The 19,132-nt window shown below is 33.0% G+C and overlaps 1 protein-coding gene across 2 annotated transcripts in view; it reads left to right on the top strand.

The window, feature by feature from the left end:
- The window catches only part of LOC125060711, a 192,124-nt gene that overhangs the window by 149,619 nt on the left and 23,373 nt on the right, over positions 1-19,132 (top strand). For both annotated transcript variants that reach the window (XM_047665735.1, XM_047665734.1), the window contains exons 5-13: positions 6,654-6,743; positions 8,436-8,600; positions 10,199-10,303; positions 14,901-15,027; positions 16,213-16,390; positions 16,500-16,606; positions 16,968-17,101; positions 17,462-18,085; positions 18,525-18,716. In XM_047665735.1, coding sequence (XP_047521691.1) covers positions 6,654-6,743; positions 8,436-8,600; positions 10,199-10,303; positions 14,901-15,027; positions 16,213-16,390; positions 16,500-16,606; positions 16,968-17,101; positions 17,462-18,085; positions 18,525-18,716 — 1,722 coding nt within the window. The remainder of the gene's footprint in view (positions 1-6,653; positions 6,744-8,435; positions 8,601-10,198; positions 10,304-14,900; positions 15,028-16,212; positions 16,391-16,499; positions 16,607-16,967; positions 17,102-17,461; positions 18,086-18,524; positions 18,717-19,132) is intronic.

Here is a 19,132-nt window from a genome sequence, read left to right as displayed (position 1 = left end):
GATCCTTCATCAATATTATTGTATTCGACATATCTGCCAAATAGGAAAGGTATTAAGTAAAGCTATAGCTTTATATATAGCCTATTATATAGCAAAACATAAACAAAATACATTTCCTTGAAGGAGGCTTTTACCCGTAAAATATAACCCATATAAATATAAATTATTATTTTTGTTACCAACTGTTATTGTTCTGTGTCGTATGTGTTTTTATTTTTGAAATAAAATAAAACTATATATTATTATTATTATTATAGTATGTATATGTATATACATAATGTAAAATTACTATCAAACAGTTGACTAAATTATATTTTTATTATTTTGATAAACTTAAGTCGTACAAAGACTTGTGTGTGGTTTAGGTCATTTTTTATTGGAACGAAGTTCCTTATCGCGCGTTGTGAAAGGGGGCTAGACGGAAAAAATTCTTACGAAAAGTTGATGGGTGACCGCCTGGGAACACCTCGTGATGTTGGCTTTTTTTTCGTCGTAAGATTGGTGTCGAGAAAATCTATCATACTGTTATGATACCAATTAACATATAAATTAATCGAAAGGAATTTCGTTCCATCCGGGTGTCCCTTGACACCTCTAAAGTTTTTTTTATTTATAAATTAAAATAATAAATTTTTGTACGGTAATAAAGTCTATAATAATAAGAAAAAAAATGTGTGCGTGTACTAGGTAAGTACACGTAAGAAGTGAAACTTCTTTATGACCTTATTTTTCGAAAAATGATCTACTATATGCAACTTTCCAGAAATTGGTTAAATAAAGTTAAATTAGATAAAGTTTAACAAAAGGCTTTTATTATCATGGACATGAATACAAATACAATTATTTCATTTTAACTTATTACTGTACTACTATGTAGTACTAAGATTATTACAGAATTTCATTAATTGTAATAGAATTATTAGTATTACTATCATTGTTATCGTTATTATATATTTTTGTTACTAATGGCTTCGAATCTCTTCGGATCAACCGTGGTAGGGACAAGAAAAAGATGGCGCGTAACCGAAAAATGTGACAAATGTGTGTAAATTTTTTTCCAACGCCGATAAAGAAGTTTGACTTCAAAAAGCAACATGGCGCGTAACCTGCTACAAAATTTCTCCCATACGTCGATAAAGAAGTTTCACTTCAAAAGATGGCGCGTAACTGAAAAATGATACACTAAATTTTTTTCCAACCCCGATAAAGAAGTTTCACTTCAATAAATAATTATAAATTGATATAGTAACTGGCCTTATGAGTCTAATATATCTTCTATATATTTTAATATAATTTTGTATAGCTTTATACATTGAATATTATTTATATGTATCTACTTGTTTGGCACGACATTTACACTGATTAATCTCAAACGAAGCAGTCGTAGCAAATTAAAGACATTAATTTGTGTTCCAAAACTGCCTAGAGTTATGTACGTCGTAAATTGCCTAATCAGAGAGATCAAGATTAATTCGTTAAACAAATAATGGATGCTTTGCCATTTACAGCCTTTCCCTAAATATATTTTGACCTATTATCCCTACCCTTTAGCTCTGAACGTCAATTAGGATTATATATAATAATCTATTTAAACTTTCTGACCTGATTTATCTCGGAACCTAAATCACGGGTTTTTTTACATTGGCAGTTGATGCATTTTATTGTGTTATTATAGAGTTAGAACCATTCTAAGTGTATAATAAATAACACACAGTAGAAATTACTGCGCTTAGACTTAAAATAAAATAAATAGCGGTCTGAAAATACATTGTTTTTAAGTAATGGACGCACGAGCTAAAGTACAATACTTTTAGTACTATATCTATATTTAGTAGATATCTGAAATATAAAATTCTCGTGTCACGGTGTTTGTAATTAAACTCCTCCGAAATGGCCCGACCGATTTTCGTGGAATTTTGTGTGCATGTCGGTTAGGTCTGTGAATTGGACTATTTTTCATCTATTTTTCATCCCCCTAATGGTTAAGGATTTTTACCCCTAATTTTATTTTTAAGACAATTTTTTTGTTTTTATTTTTATGATACAGCATACAGAAATACGTACAACCCTTCTAAATAAATATCAAACAATGACTAAATGATGTAGTCTTCCCAATAAACCTTTTTTCTTACGAGTCCATTTCACCACATCAGTCTCAGCTGTATCGCGCATAGCTCAAGGATATATTTAATAAGGAAACGCGTTAACTAAAACTGTAATATTCATAGAAAAAAACACACGAATGTTACCTACAAGATCAAATTCATTTCAATTCACGAGCTCCCTGGTGCCCTTTCAAAGCTCTATCCATGCATAACATATAAGCTAACTTACACTTCGGGTTTCGGGTACCGGCAAAAATTATTACCCTCAAGCTAATAACAAATCCAAACCACTGACACATACCAAAAGACACATACCAAAAGACATTACATACGTATTTTAAAATATATACTGTATAAACCAATAGTTATATAAAATTAAATGTATTTTGAACAATAAAAACACTATGAGAAATTTCTTTTTTATCGATATGAATCAAACATATTATTCCATTTTCAAATATCTGAAAAATGAATATGAACGTTATCTTAATGACAGTCTACTTAATATTACTTAACTATTATAAAGTAAAGTATCAGATTAGTTAAGAGCAGTGTTGGCCAAGCGGCTTCAGCGTGCGACTCTAATCCCTGAGGTCGTAGGTTCGAACCCCGGCTGTGCACCAATGGACTTTCTTTCTATGTGCGCATTTAACATTCGCTCGAACGGTGAGGGAAAACATCGTGAGGAAACCGACATGTCATAGACCCCAAAAGTCGACGTGTGTCAGGCACAGGAGGCTGATCACCTACTTGCCTATTAGATTGAAAAATGATCATGAAACAGATTCAGAAATCTGAGGCCCAGACCTAAAGAGGTTGTAGCGCCAGTGATTTATTTATTTTTTATCAGATTTGTTAAATTAGGCGAAATAATTTAGTTGACGAAACAGATAATTCGATAATATCTTAAGAAAAATAATTATAGCTTACTCGTTGTCGTAGATTAGATTCTTTAGATTATTTATTATCTATTATGTGTTAACTGGTTTTATTTAATTTGTTTTTTAGTATGTGGAATAGACACTAGTTTTGGCTTGTCATTTAAATTTTAATTCGAAGATTTTTGTTCGAACATTTTAGATTATACAATAAATAGGATAGAATTGATTGATTTCAAGTAAAATAGCAAACTCTAAATGTTGTTTCTTAAAATACATCTTTCACACACTTATTAGAGTTTCATTCATTATATGCATATAGTTGTGACGAACCTATTTGCTGAAAACTTTCGCCCTAAGCACAATAAATAGTCCATTGTCAACTAGGTACTTTCTATAATACAATACAAAGAAAAGATTTCGAGTCTCACGAGATAACAGTCCTGCAATAAATTATTCATTGCCTTTCTACCAATCCTGTTTCATTTTAATCTCAAATGAAAATAAGACTTGAAAAGCGTAAGTAACAAATAAATTATCTATTCTTTTGTTTAATTAAGTATGAATAAACTTCGTTAATTGCTATTTCCGAATTTATACCAAACATATTGGATAAACGTATATGTGGCAACTACCGGTTTTTTTTTTAATTTAGTTATAGTATAACGCGTCTTTATCTCTATATATATAAAATTCTCGTGTCACAGTGTTCGTTCCCATACTCCTCCGAAACGGCTTGACCGATTCTTATGAATTTTTTATGCATATTCAGTAAATCTCAGCATCGGCTACTATATATAATTCAAACCCTAAGTGATAAGGGATGTCCACCCAAAACATTTTTTTTTTTTTTTAGATTTTTTTTTACATTAGCATACAAAAATTCATACAATCCCTAATTTTCACGCCTCTACGATCAACCCCTATTTTTTATAATTGTAGATAGTTATTTTTATTAAACTAAACAAATGTTTCTTAGAAAAAATATACATAGCAAAAATAAACAAACGTTTGCCGGGTCAGCTAGTCACTTTATAATAAAGGTTTCTTTCGAATTTAGAATTATAAAATTCTCATCATATTTTGCGTAATTTGCAGCAAATAAAGAAATAAGACTGTTAATCAAACACGAGAGCTTCCAAATCAATTATGAAAAAAATTATATAGTGCATTACAAAATGCCAGAATAACAAACAGATATGGACTTTAATAAATTAAATTCAACAATTGTCTAATGGATGGCAACATTAGTATTTTTAGAAATCTCAACATTGGCACTTTTATAAATCTTTTCATATAAAGCTATGAAACCATCAGTTTTTGCAACTGTTACATTCCTTTGTTATATATCTTTCAATTTCGATATAATGTGTACGTCTTATAAAAATTTTGTGATTAAAATATGACGTCATAAGAAATTATGACGTGAAGCAGTGTTGGCCTAGTGGCTTCAACGGGCGACTCTCATACCTGAGGTCGTAGGTTCGATCCCCAGCTGTGCACCAATGGACTTTCTTTCTATGTGCGCATTTAACATTTACTCGAACGGTGAAGGAAAACATCGTGAGGAAACCGACATGTCTTAGACCAAAACGTCGACGGCGTGTGTCAGGCACTGGAGGCTGATCACGTACTTGCCTATTAAATTTAAAAAATATATATATTTATATATCATCAGGCCTCCACCACTTCGGATCGACAGAAGGTCTTATACAATACAATAAAATGATCATGAAACAGATTCAGAAATCTGAGGCCAAGACCTAAAGAGGTTGTAGCGCCACTGATTTATTAATTTTTATTCTTAAGAATTTATATAATTAATTGTTTATAATCGTCAATTAGAATTAGTTTCACTTCCGCGATCTAAGCGGCTTAACTTAATAAACGTTTCTCGAGAGGCCGCCGTTTACGTTAATAAATTGAGTATTTTATTATGCTCCTCCCTAAGTATTAACAGTATTAGTTGCCCTGCCCAGGGTGAAAGGACAATTCATTGTATCTTTAGTTCGTAAATGGATCAAATGAAGCTTAGGACGGATATCTAATGATACATAAACCGAGTAAGCAAACATTCGTTGGATGATAATAGGTTTACGAAAAATAGAACATTTTTCTTTATCCTTCCGGTTGCAAAGAAATTCAATCGTACTATTAATATTGCTCAGTATATCCGGTGATATAACTTTCATGTTTTTTATGTGTTATTGATAGATTATTACTAAAATAGACACTCCCCTGCTGTTTAGCTTCTCGGCCACAGATCTGCCTGATCGCGTGGTGTGTAGGCTATTATGGGTCCTATAAGAAAAAGTAATTTTTGTATATCAGCCCTGCGATTCTGTAACTCACTTTTCGAACACACACAGCGGTTTTCGCATTGGCGGTCGCTCTCAAATCAGTCGTGAAGCAGTCATTTTATGATTTGGCATACTGATAAACAATAAACTACAAGCTCCCACCTTTTTAGAATGCCAAATCATAAAATGACTGCTTCACGACTCGCAGGGCAGCTGTGTTGATGATGCATGGATAAACATTACGTTTATTTTTATTGAAGTTATACTTATTTTGGCGCGTTAGGGAAAAATGATCAGAGTAAATTTTTACGATGCGCGCGCTCACCGTCACAAAAAACTGACACCGGAAGTTAGCATAGTCAACATTTTAAAATAAAAATATCTATTTCTTTAATTATGTATAAATATTCTTTTGTGATATTTAAATAAACTTTGTGTCTAGATAATGCGTTATAATAAAACTGTCAATGTATTAAATACCTTTTTTCTATTGTTAGTGTCGTTTTTTCTACAAACGTAGAATAAGGCGAAAGATAAAATTCATAAGTACACACACGTTTTTTTAAGGGATTGTATTTCTTTATATGGATTCCGGATTATAAACCAGTATATTCGTCATAGATAACTAATATAATGGATAAAAGATAGGAAGCTTATATACCTCAAAAATGGAGTAATAATTTTTTAACATTTAATTAATATACAGTATAATACAAAAATCATAGAATATTAAATTTGTTGTTTATAGTAATACAAACGTGTCATACATATTGAGGAGAATTGAAGAAGATATTAAAGTCAGAACAGTATGTCGTAAACGTTTTTATATATTTTGTTATTCTATTTATTAACTATAATAGAGACCACTGCCATTTATATCTCCGATAAAATATTACATATTATACTTGATATCTCTGTTCTCAAATGTTGTCAAAAACATAACATTCTTACTTCTACGAAAGACTAGACGGTATGGTCGAAAGACTAACGCCTGCGCCATGGGTGAAAAGAAAAAAAAACATTCTTACACTCAAAAATTATAAGTCGGAGCAATGGCAGCTAACACTAACACCATTGCTTCTACATTATTAATAAAGACTTCACCGATGAATCGCCTTCGTGCCTTCTCCAACTACACGACACTGGCGAAGTACCTTGTGCCCGGTTGGCACAAATAAAAGCCATTAGAAAAAAAAAGATTATAATATAAATACAAACTATCAAATAGTCTGGTAATTTGTAGATCTATTAATATTGGCCATTGCTCCGACATTAATTGTTACTTAAAATATCAAAGTCAGATTGGCGTAATATGAAAAATATAAAGCAACCAGGGATTTCGTCGAATTGAAAAACATTTTCCATTACAGAGCGTCATTTCTATCCGTTTGTGTCCGGCGGCGAGTGCCCTCCGATGAGAATCTCAACACCGATTATGCGCCCATACAGCGGTATCCCAGGTAAAACGATTTCCTTTTAAAAATGCAATACTTTTATTCAAATAGAGATTTTTATTTCTAATTCTTAGTAATATGTACGTCAAAATAAGTCTTTTGCTTATCTATACTTCTATACTAATATTATAAAGAGGAAAGATTTGATTTTTTATTTGTTTGAAATGAATAGGCTCCGAAACTACTGGACCGATTTCAAAAATTATTTCACCGTTGGCAAGCTACACTATTCCCGAGTGACATAGGCTATGTATCATTTTCAAAAAATTAGGGATGCTAACTAAAACTTGAATAATCTAACCCAAGGTGTAAAAACGTAAACAAAAAACTGCCTTCAATCGCGTGCGCTGCGAAAACTATGAATGTTAGAATAAAATGATGTATATCAATTTTTCAGGACACATCACTATCTATAAAAAATGTCGCGACAGCATGTCTCTATCTTTTATAGTTACGTCACAATAAGCGTCGTTTTATTATTATTTTTTTAATTAAAATACTACCGCTAGAAAAGGCTCTTTATTCGTACCTAGGTATTGATCCTTATCAAAATAACTACCAACGTTTCACATAAGCTACAATTTAATGGTATAACCACCAAAAAAGCATGGTGGATTGGTGTTCTCCTGCCGTTTCTCTTGAATAGTAATACATATAACAAAAATCTTAGCCACAGCAACGCTTGGCCTAGTCTACTAGTAATATATTAAAATTTGTGTACAATGTAAGTGCGTGAATAGAATTTTAAGATATTTGCTGAACTGACCAATAATCAAGATTATAGAACTTGATTTCTTTTGACGTAAGCGTCCTACAGAGTTACAATGTATGAATTTTGCCTTGTATTTCAAAAAGCTCCATCCGCGCTCTAATATAAATAAATGTACCATCCATGTATAACTTTGCGTGACACGGTAAAATAATACGCGAAATACTAATTGTTTCTATGTTCTTAAGAATTTCAACGTTCATTAATTAAGTGTCACGTTTGACAAAAAAGATGAGTTGCTGAAACGTGAAACTAAGTCTTACTAAGTTGTTATTGGGTTAATTGGATCAACGCCGTTTAAACCAGTGCTTTCCAACCTTTGATCTGCTTTGCCCCACCTGAGACTCTAGAATTGCCATGCCCACTTCTTCACTTAAGAAACGTAAACAATAGGTTTTAGGAAGACATTACTAGGAAATTGTTAACGAAACACAGTAAGTAAATTTTAGAACATAAGGCAAAATTCAAATTCCAAATAATTTTAATAATATTTCGAATAGCCACCCTTAACAATCAAATTGCCCCTCTGTGGGGCGTGGACCCCACGTTGGGAAACACTGGTTTAAACATTACAAAGGATATACAATCTTCATTAATAAATCGTTAAGTTACACCTCTTTGACTCAGTTTGAAAAGTTTGTGAACAGCCCTGCGATTCTGTAACTCACTTCACGCACTCACACAGCGGTTTTCGCATCGGCGGTCTCTCTCAAATCAGTCGTGAAGCAGTCATTTTATGATTTGGCATTCTGATAAACAATAAAGTACAAGCTCCCACCTTTTCAGAATGCCAAATCATAAAATGACTGCTTCACGACTGATTTGAGAGCGACCGCCGATGCGAAAACCGCTGTGTGAGTGCGTGAAGTGAGTTACAGAATCGCAGGGCTGATACTGGGTCTTCTATTATGTATAAAAAAATATAACAGGTTCGGCCAACCAGCACCTCCCCCGGCCGAGGTGTGTGCACATGATGCCGACTTGGAATGCTCATACTTTCGTCGGCGGCCACGCTCCGTGTGCGCACAACCTGACCCCAAACGCTACACCTGGATGCCAGAGGATGAAGACTTCACTCGGATGGAGTGGCCACAGTATATATTTTTATAGCAAATTTCAATTATAGCATTCATCTGTCCTTTTTAGTCACGGCGTGAACTCAATTTGACAGAGAGAGACGAACTATTAAAGGCCTTACAGCTTTTGATAACCCAGGGTTACCATTTCAGTGCAATACGCTAGGGCTAGTATTTATTTAATTAAATTCCCTCAGTTAAATGAAATGGTTTGAGCTAGTAATATCCTACAACCAGTAAGGAATTTGCAAACATCATCGCTGTCAAGAGAGAACATCGAACTTATTTGAATTATCTTATACTAAAAAGAAATTGACATATTAAAAATTTATTAAGGTCTTGAAGATTCTATGAGCCTATCTGTAGCTTAACAAAATCACCTCAAATTCAGATCAGCCCAACTAGCACAACATTCACAAATATATATATTTTAAAACATATTAAAAACTCCTTCGCTTTCTCGGGCCATTGTCATACGTAATCTATACTTTATGTAGACCTAAAGTACTTGAAACTCGGAAAACAAATTCTCCATTTCCCATCATAAAACATCTTAACGACTTTCTAATTAAATTTTCATCTTTTATTTTAATTATAGCCCACATTATTCCGTAACATTAATTAAGCAGAATGTAATTCTGTTAATGAAAAGATCCTAAGTGGCAATTAACAATGGTCCAATATCGAAGAGATCTTTAATAGCTTAATAAAAGACTTTAGATACCACAAATTGTACTTAATGTTTTTAACTTTGGAAGTAAATTTTCTCAATTATGTATTAAGTTATAAGATATTATATTAGCTTTAAGCGTGCGTTTCTCAATCCTGGCACGTACGTTAAAACCTCGGCCGTGCAACAAAGACTTTTTCGTTGTATTTATGCAATTATTTTCGCTCAGATAAACACCGTGAGGTACCCATGCCAGTATCCTCGCGGTCTTAGACCTAAAAGTCTTTGTCACATGTCAAGCAGAAATTCTCATACTAAAAATCAGTGGCGCTACCCTGGGCCTGTATTTTTTTTTCTAAAAGACAATTAGGTGATCAGCCTTCTCTCCCTGACACACGCCACGTTTTGTGTTATAATTATGCCGGTTCCCTCACGATGTTTTCCTTTACCGTTCGAACGAGAGTTAAACGCGTAGCGCACTTCGAAAGTCCATTGCACAGCCGGAGTTCCAACCTACGACCTCAGGGATAAGAGTCGCACTTACTCTCACTACTAGTCTCTAAATAAGATAATAATCGTTAATATTAGATATAACAGAATATTGTTGAAACACTACTGTATTTGTATTGTAATACTAAAATATTAATACATCTTATGCTTAGATATATCTATATCTATATACAAAGTGCTAATACCATTTCATACCTTATGCTAGGTATTTATCTAAGCCGATCGAACCCGTTAGTAGATGGCTGAGCTAGGCTAGGCTTCTAAACTCTCTGTCAATCTATGTTTATGCCGAAATCTCTTAACTATGTTGGTCTCCATTAGATGCGACCCTCGAGAAAAAATACGTTATTTATTTGTAAAAATATCTTACATATGCGATAAAAATATAATCAAAACCTTTGTTGAAGCCTAAACAAACAATAAATTGTTCTTTCAGATCGGTAATAGAAGATAACGCGGGTTGGCCGCAAAATTACAGTGTCGATCAAATCGCTTCTGTAAGTCGGGGCGGCTCGCTTCCCCGGCCACCTTCTATTATACCGTAAGTATTTTAATATTTTATATACACCGTGTTATTCGTAAAGTATAAAACTAGCCTACACACATTTGGCGGCTTTGGCGGCTCATTGGTCTAGTGTAGTACCCCTGACTGCGAATCCATGGGTCCCGGGTTCGATCCCCGGCTGAGACGAACATCGATGTGATGAGCATTTGGTGTTGTGCTTTGGGCTTGGGTGTTTAAATATGTATTTATATGTCTATCTATCTATAATATGTATGTATATCCGTTGCCTAGTACCCATAACACAAGCTTCACCAGCTTAGCATGGGACTAGGTCAATTGGTGTGAATTGTCCAAAAAAAAAAATACATGAAATATCAAAAAAAAACATATTTTTTTCTATCTACAATAGAATTCAGATTGAGGCCTTCCTAGTAAGTCAGAGACCTGTGACAGGGAAGCCTCGCTCTTCATTAAATCAAAAAAGTTTCAACAAAAATAACCAACACCATTGGTTTTAAAACGAGGGTACTGTAAAAAAATAAAAACATAAATAAATATATGAAAATATGATGACTGTGTTATGATGATGTGAATGTGAAATTGTATGTGTGGGTGTGTGTGTGAAAGACGAAACAAATCTAAGTAAAATCATTAAAAAGATGAAAATTAAACAAATAAAGGAAAAATTTGTAATGAAGGATTTAACAATGATTCTGTTTTGTCTTGTTCATGTTCAGTGATATGAAGGGTTATGCAAGCTAAGAATTCTTTCTTACATAGAATGTTTATCTCTTTAAAAAGTCGTGTCCTAATGGACGCGTGACATATATTACAGAGAAATAAATTCATATTCAAAGTTACGTTGTACTTTAAATCTTCAAAACTGCTACGAACACAATGCTTTAAATCAAATTCAAGATATTAAACATACTCTAACTATCTGTATACATATGTTAACATAATCCGAGCTTAGAAACGTCCACCAAGCTTCAACTCTCATAAAAGCTTAATAAAATGTATTTTTAGTTTTCCTCTACATCGGGAAATTCAATTTTATTACTGTTTCCACAAATAAATTTTCCTTTGAAGGTTTCTACGGATTTAATTATGAAATGAAAAACATTACTTATGAGAATATTAATAAAGCAAAATGAAAATATTTTATACGTCCTCTTTCCCGTTAATTAAATGTAAACATAATATTTTCGTTTTCGAATAAAATAAGTAAAAAATATGTTCAAAATATTAACTTTTTTTTCTTAAGCTGATAATAACATAAGATCCTCCTTTGTGCAGTAGTTAGGATTGAGGAAATAGTAATACGCACTAACAAAAGAAATTGTTTTTAAGGAATACAGTATACATTAAACCCAAGGTTGCCTGGAAGACATCGCATCGCTTATAATTTCTATGTATTATGTTATTTGTTTTTCCATAAATCTAACGAAGTGTGATTAAATAAAAAAAAACCAACATACCTACTTAACAATTTAATCAACCTGTCAGATGGACAATTTTAAAAAGATTTCAACTCAGTTACGCAATTTTTTAAGTCGAATTAATCTTATTAACTTCTTTGAATTAATCACTTCGAGTTAAAAACCAAAAGCTGATACAAAAATGCTCACAGATGTACTGATGCAAACCATAAATAAATTTCATTATAAATACTCATCACAATTATAGACTAAAGTAATATTTATTTTGCGTTTATTTTATATTCCCGTAGAAACAGGTTAAGCTTATTAATAAAGAAGTCTTTAAAAATAAGATTAAACAGCATTTATTCGATTCCAAGAAACTTTGCGTTTGCGAGTTATCAACTACGTTATACCATTTACTGTTCATTTATTCCGCGAAGTTGAAAATTAAATCAGATATTCACACTTGATTTATTCGTACTGAATGTATCGTGAAGAATAAAATCGATTAAGCAGACACAAAAACCTTACCACGAAAATATGTAATATCGAATAGCTATTGTAATAGAAAAGAAGCGAATATACGTTTAGAAGACGTAAGAACGGTACGTAGGCGTATCTAAAATTATGATAATGAAAATTCACTACACTTATAGTCCCACCAACTAATCTGTGAACTGAGTGGTAGCGCCGCCGTCACTTTAGTATTGCAAATTAATAAAAGTTACCCATGATTGGGTATGTCAGATAAGAAACTAGGTAAACATATAAACATAATTTTATTATTTTAAGCAATACTTAACATTGTTTTATAATAATAAAATGGTAATATAAGTGTATTTAATTTAATTTAAGTGTAATTAATATAAGTATATTTTATGTGACGAGAACTATAGTTAGTTGAATCACTCAGCTTTATATTTTTTAAGTTACAATTACGTTAAAAAGTAATCAATGAAAAAAATATCGGGTAATTTACAAAAAGAAAGTAGACAACACTAACCTGTAGCTGCCGAAATTCAACATGGCGGCCGTAGTTCCCATTTTCTCCATTTCACAGATAAGTTGGTGGGTCTGTAAGAATTATTATCCTTTTATCGCTTTTAATACGTGTAATGTTTGTGATAACAATCACGTTGCGTAACAATAATGCATTGTCCTTTGAGCTGATAATCCTGTTACTAACTAATGAAGCGTAAGAGCATTGTATCGAACCATATTGTATTCCTAATACTACATTATTAGCATACATACTCTTGATTTAAAGGACAGGCAACTTCAGAGGCCGAGTTCCGTGAGACATTCTACAAAGCTTCAAGCTTGTTTGTTATTTAAACAAAGTGTAATGTTAATGACGCCAATGCTACAATAATTCCGAATATGTAATCGGGGATATGCAAAGGTCATTGAATGCATTTTGTTTTTTGACAAGAATTTTCCCTTCAACGCAAATAGCCTAATATGTAAGATATAATATCTTCACCGAGTTATATGAAAAACTCATACAAAAAAAGTAGTAGTAGTAGTAGTGGTGGCTAGTGGCTATAACAATATATAATTAGCTTTCCTATAAGCTTGGTACTTTTATTGGGATTTCCACATAAAATATGTAACAAACTATTAACCGTAGATGTTTTTACCAACTTACAGAGCTTCATTACAAACATAACGCCGAATTTAGTCTATGAAAACAAATCGATCAATTCATCAATGTCCTTTACGATGTTGCCAATCGAATCGAATCAAAGCTAATGATGCTTCCATTACCCATACATATTCTATTCACAATACATAATGAGCATGTATCATTACAGCTTCGAACTACGAACAGCAGTGCTATTGTGCAAAACCGTTACTGCCTAAATGAGCTCTTTGTGCATCAAAGTGCTGACACCTAACGATAAAACTTTTTTTTAATGTAATATTGCAAACGGACTGGAGGCTCACCTGATGTTAAGTGATACCGCCCATGTACACTCACATTGCCAGAAGGCTCGCAAGTGCGTTGCCGGCCTTTTAAGAATTGGTACCCTCTTTTCTTGAAAGACCCTAAGTCGATTTACTAGGTATATTATATTATTTCCAATAAAAAAATAATTACGTCTTTATTTTTTTCTCTTTTATTTGTCTAGGTTACATAATAAGGAATCACCATTGATAAATCAAGCATAATTTTAAAACCTATCAATTTACCATTTTGTACCCATAGCCGCAAAGCTTTTAGAGCTTAAAGCGCACAGTATTAAGGATTATTGCAATGTTCCAGCTGTCCCGCCCACACACCAATACCACCGCCTCCCCCGCCACCACCACTCACCATACCACCGCACAGGTAACGTAACTCATCTGCCACTATCATTATATCACATAGATTAATTACGTAGTTAGGGCCTTTGGGTAAACTGCATGAGACATTAAAGAGAACGTGTTGTATCGCATATACTAAATATCGCGATATAATGTAACAATAGTATGTGTTAAGACTGATACGATAGACCGTCTAATAGTCATTTTGTTTTACTTGGTTTGGTAGAGAAATTTGCAATATAAACAAAAATTCAATAGAATGTAGGATTTATCTTGACATCTCATGTCTGCCTGTCAGCTGTGAATTTAGTTGTGGCAAACGACAAAATCAGTTGCACTATCAGAAGCAGAACTTTGTGTTTTGACTCAATAATGTTAACTATATATAGTTTCTTTTGCAAATATCTCTGAATTTTCTACAAGTACAAAATAAAAAAACAAAAAAAAGAACCTCATAAAAGGTTCTTTTTTGATGTATGTAAGTACATTTGACATTTTTTTTTAACCAGCTCTATAGACACACGATAGCGCTTCAAGCTTTAAGCTTACGTAGTAGCTATTCAAGCTTTGTAGAAATGTGATTATAAGAATGTAATGTGAATTCACGAGGCTTAATACTTAGTCTCCCTTATGTCAAAACGTTGACATGACTAAGGATCTTCATCTACTTCGGAAGTAAACAATTTATTATAAATAAAATTGAAACATGTTATATGATGTCTTTGTAAGATCAAATTTGTTGTTATTTTGGACCTTATCATGCTTCATCAATCATCATACCTTTTTTCGTGACCACTCAACCACTCTGAACTACCAACTAAACTCTCAGCCGTATATTTCATAATAAGAACAATCTTCAAAAAATCTCTTCCTGTATTGCGAATTGCGATCTATTATTATTACAGGACAAAACATGTATCCTTCGCTCGCTCGCACACCCTGACGACCTTCGACGACTCAGTGATGCCCGCAGCCGTTAGCGGAAACCGCTACCGGAACTGCGAGAGGCTGATCGATGGACGTGTTGTTAGGGTTCGTAAACAAACTATAAATAATTTTTCATGGGACATTTGGTGCCATAAGTATTGTTTATTATAGCTTCTTATCATCTAGATAAAAAATGGGTTTCGATAAGCGTCTTTCTGTATAAATAAATAAAAGTATTAACTTCGTAGACATCTACAAAATTGACACTACAGTATGTTATACTCTGATTTTTAATCTCGTAGAATTCTGACAGCTATAATTTTTGACATGTCGGAGATAACAAACCAGGGCCGGGCACATTTTCAATTTCAATACGAGTCTGAACATCTGACTTTATATAAACATGGTATTTGTTAGTGAATGTATCCATTTTATTAAGTGCGGTGCTAAACCTTAAAAGTGGTAATTACGACTGATAATTACGTCCCTTTTCATCACAGACGGGCAGGTGAGCCTCCTGAGTCCTGCCCGTCTGCCTCCTGTAACATAAAAAAATAAAACGGTAAAAAACGCACAAGTGACATTGAGAGTGTCCATGGGCGGCGGTATCACTTAACATCAGGTGAGCCTCCTGCCCGTTTGCCCCCCGTTATATAAAAAAAAAAAAAAAGTAAAGATGACTTTTTTTTTAAAAAGGTTTACGAAACCTGGAATTGGTAGGCAGTAATGCCAGCTAAAGAATAAAATAAAGTAATTAAAGTTATTTCGATATATATTTCGTGATATTGCAATATTTTTGTATTAGATCACTTGAGTAAGTAAATATATAGATTTACCATTTTGTAGGTAAAACATAAAAAATACGTAGCATTTTATTTTATTGACCCGAATGGGTCAAATTTGTCCCTTTTTCGGTGCAGAACTTTTTTAGTAGCAACATTTATGAAATGTCAGAATTCTACGGAATTAAAAATCTGAGTATAGTTAATCAATATTGTACTGATTACGAAATACGTAGATACCTATTGAAACTTGTTAGTTTGTTTGTTTGTTAAACCGATTTTAAAAAAAATCGGTTTACTATAATTATCTACTTCGTACCTTATTTGATTTATCAATATTGCACATTATTAACGCTCGTTCTAAATGTTAAGTTCTCTTACGTAGAGAACGTAACGTACGTAACAATTAAATTTCATATCAGAATACTTGCTATATTATATTTAGCTTATTTGCAATGTGTTTTTGTGTGTGTAGTTGGTACAATTACGGAAATCTTTGAAATTACAGCCTGATAACAAAGCATACGCGACGCTGCCAATAATGTTCCAGCCATTCGCTCCCTACCCGCAATTTGTTGCGCCTGCTCCGGTGCATTACCCTCCAATTGCACCAATGTCTGCCCCTATTCCTGCCACTTCACTGCCGAGACCGACACAGACTGAACCCGCCAAAGTACTTGTCTTAGGTAAGTGTTCTTGTTTTATCCAAGGTTCGAATTTATAAAACAAGAATATGCCCTTACCATAAATCTTTATATATTATAAGTACAGGTTTTCACTTATACCCGATTTCAGACACATTAAAGAAAGGAGTTATGAGAACACAAGCAACACAAACTGAAGCAAGTTTGGGAAAGAAAACAACGAATTATTTGTCTCTCAGTCCAAGAACAATTAAGAGGGTGCGTATTATACTTTCCAAACAAAACTAAACAAAATTATTATATTACTAAGTCTTAAAATAAAAAATAACGCTAAAAATTATAGATTTTGCCAAATAAAAATCCTATTCCAAATCAAAACAGAATTCGCAATTATTGTTAGCTAAGATTTTTTTCATATAAAACACGGCCTTTGTCTATGACAAAATAAACGGCACTTAGACATTAGATTATCCAATGATATTATGAATAAAACCCAGTCAAAAAGTAATTTAATTTACAGTTTTTATGGATTGGGTAAAATAAAGTGGCCTTTAAAAGTTTAAGAAGACAAATCTGAAATTCGTGATAACTTGCTAATATTATTATTAATACGTTTCAGGTCAAAATGGTTGCAGCTGGCGTACAAACAAATGGTATCACAGTAGGTGCGCGAAGATTGACAAAATCATTTTCTGAGGTTGGAGGTGATCGACTGACAGGCGCTCACGATGAAGTTGCTGCTGCTATAGAAAGGTATATTTTGCTTCTTTTACATAGGTTCTTCTTTATCGTTGCGTACTCTGCGGTCAAGATATATTTTATCCTATACATATAGATATATACTAGATGGAAACGAAAAATATATCGTATTTCTAATGTAAGTAAAAAAAAGTGTAAAGAATGTGAATAAAATTTAGTTTGAAGAATAATTACATAAACTACTAAACAAGTACTAGTACTACTTAATGTTCTATTCAGCTTAAGGTGATTGTGAGATAGGAATCGTATTTTTAACGATTTGGTCAAAACATTACATAAATTAACCGACGATCCAAAACTGAAATAAATTTTTTTGTTTATTTTTAGTATCATTTACTATTTTAAATATTTCAGTATTATCGCGGGTGAGCATGAAAAACTACACAGAACACAATCAGAGGAACCACCTCGTTCCCCTCATTCACCCACACCTATTTCACCATTACAAAGAGGCGACTCGGATGACGTCACATCATGCTCTATCAAATCCGTAGCTTCCTCTCAAATAGACAAATCCTCAGAACTTAGTGCACTCCAAAAACAGGCGCAAGAATATTTCCAACAAAACTTCCAATTTATTCACGAAAGCGATAGAGATGACACTATTGATGATGACATTGAAAACATAGAAAAAAGTATGGCGTTAAACAGACGGAATTTAGAATATTTACAACAAGAGATCGCTAAACAGGCGAAAATCGATAAATCATTAAGATCGATATTATCAAAGAGCACAAGTGACGCTTCGCAAAAGACCACAAATTCCCATCCATTATCTAAGACATCGACATTTCAATCAGAACCATCCACTGAAACATCGGCGACTACTACTGACGATAGTGAAAAAAATGAAAAGGAAATTATCATTGATTTTGAGCCAAGGCCTGATGATGAAGCCATTCCTTTCACAACACTTCGAAGGAAAAACAAGAGAATTCTCCAAAAAACGTTGTCGGAAGGAGAAATTTTGCTAGATGCGTGAGTATCTTTAGTATGTTGTACTAGAAAATAATTAACAACTTTTTGAACCTGAAAAGGTTTATGCGAGACTGGCTTTTATTATTCAAGCATTGTGTGCGTTATGAGTTTCTATCTTATCAGAAATTATTGTATATTTTCCTTTAGGATTGCGTATCCTGCTTCTTAGTACCAATTTTTTTACATATTCTTCCACTTATACTTAATATGAATATAAAAATATTTTTTGCTTCCCTTTGCTTCATTCGTACTTACTGGATTTTAAAAATTAACAATTATTGTAAACTTAAATCGCTCTTTGGCACTTGTATATTTCTCTTCGATTTTACAAGACATATTTTAATCTTATTTTCGGTGTAATGTGTACAAAAAGTGTTGGAACAAATAAAAGTTACAAAAATAATGTTTTGATACATACAAGAAAAATATGTATTTACAGGCGAAAAAATGAAATTTCATGTAGCGATGGTGGAAAGGATGCACCAATAATTATGTCCACAAGTCAAGAAAATATGACTAGAGAAGATCGAGAAAGAGAAGCTACATATAAACAGTACATTGCTCAAAATTATGACGAAACACCTATTAAGGATGAAGGCATCTTTCCATTTGAACCCGATGGATCCTTTAGGTATGGCTAATATTATATATGACGCCTCAATGCACATAACGCACGTAATTTTACTTGAAATCACGAATATTTTTTTCACGGAATAGATAAATGTAGGCATATTTAAAGTTTTCAATACGAGTGAAACTGTAGAAGTAATAGCTACTGATGACACTGGTTCTAATACAAAACTCGTTCAAATTCCAACCTTATTTATCTTTTCCGTGATTAATTCCAAGCTTTACGTTCTTGAGCCGTAAAAGGATTATGTAAATTACTTAAGATCAATCTTCTTATAAACTGTTTTAAATATGAGTATTATTTATCTAGCACTTCGTAGCGCAAGCTTTTATCTCTATAGACATTACTTTTCTCGTGTATCCCTTCACGGCTTACAATATCGAGCATGGAATAACAATAAAGTGTATGAAGTTACT

Source organism: Pieris napi, chromosome 22 (genome assembly GCF_905475465.1).
Source record: "Pieris napi chromosome 22, ilPieNapi1.2, whole genome shotgun sequence".
In the NCBI taxonomy this organism is placed as follows: Eukaryota; Metazoa; Arthropoda; class Insecta; order Lepidoptera; family Pieridae; genus Pieris; species Pieris napi.
This window is presented reverse-complemented; position numbering and strand designations above follow the sequence as displayed.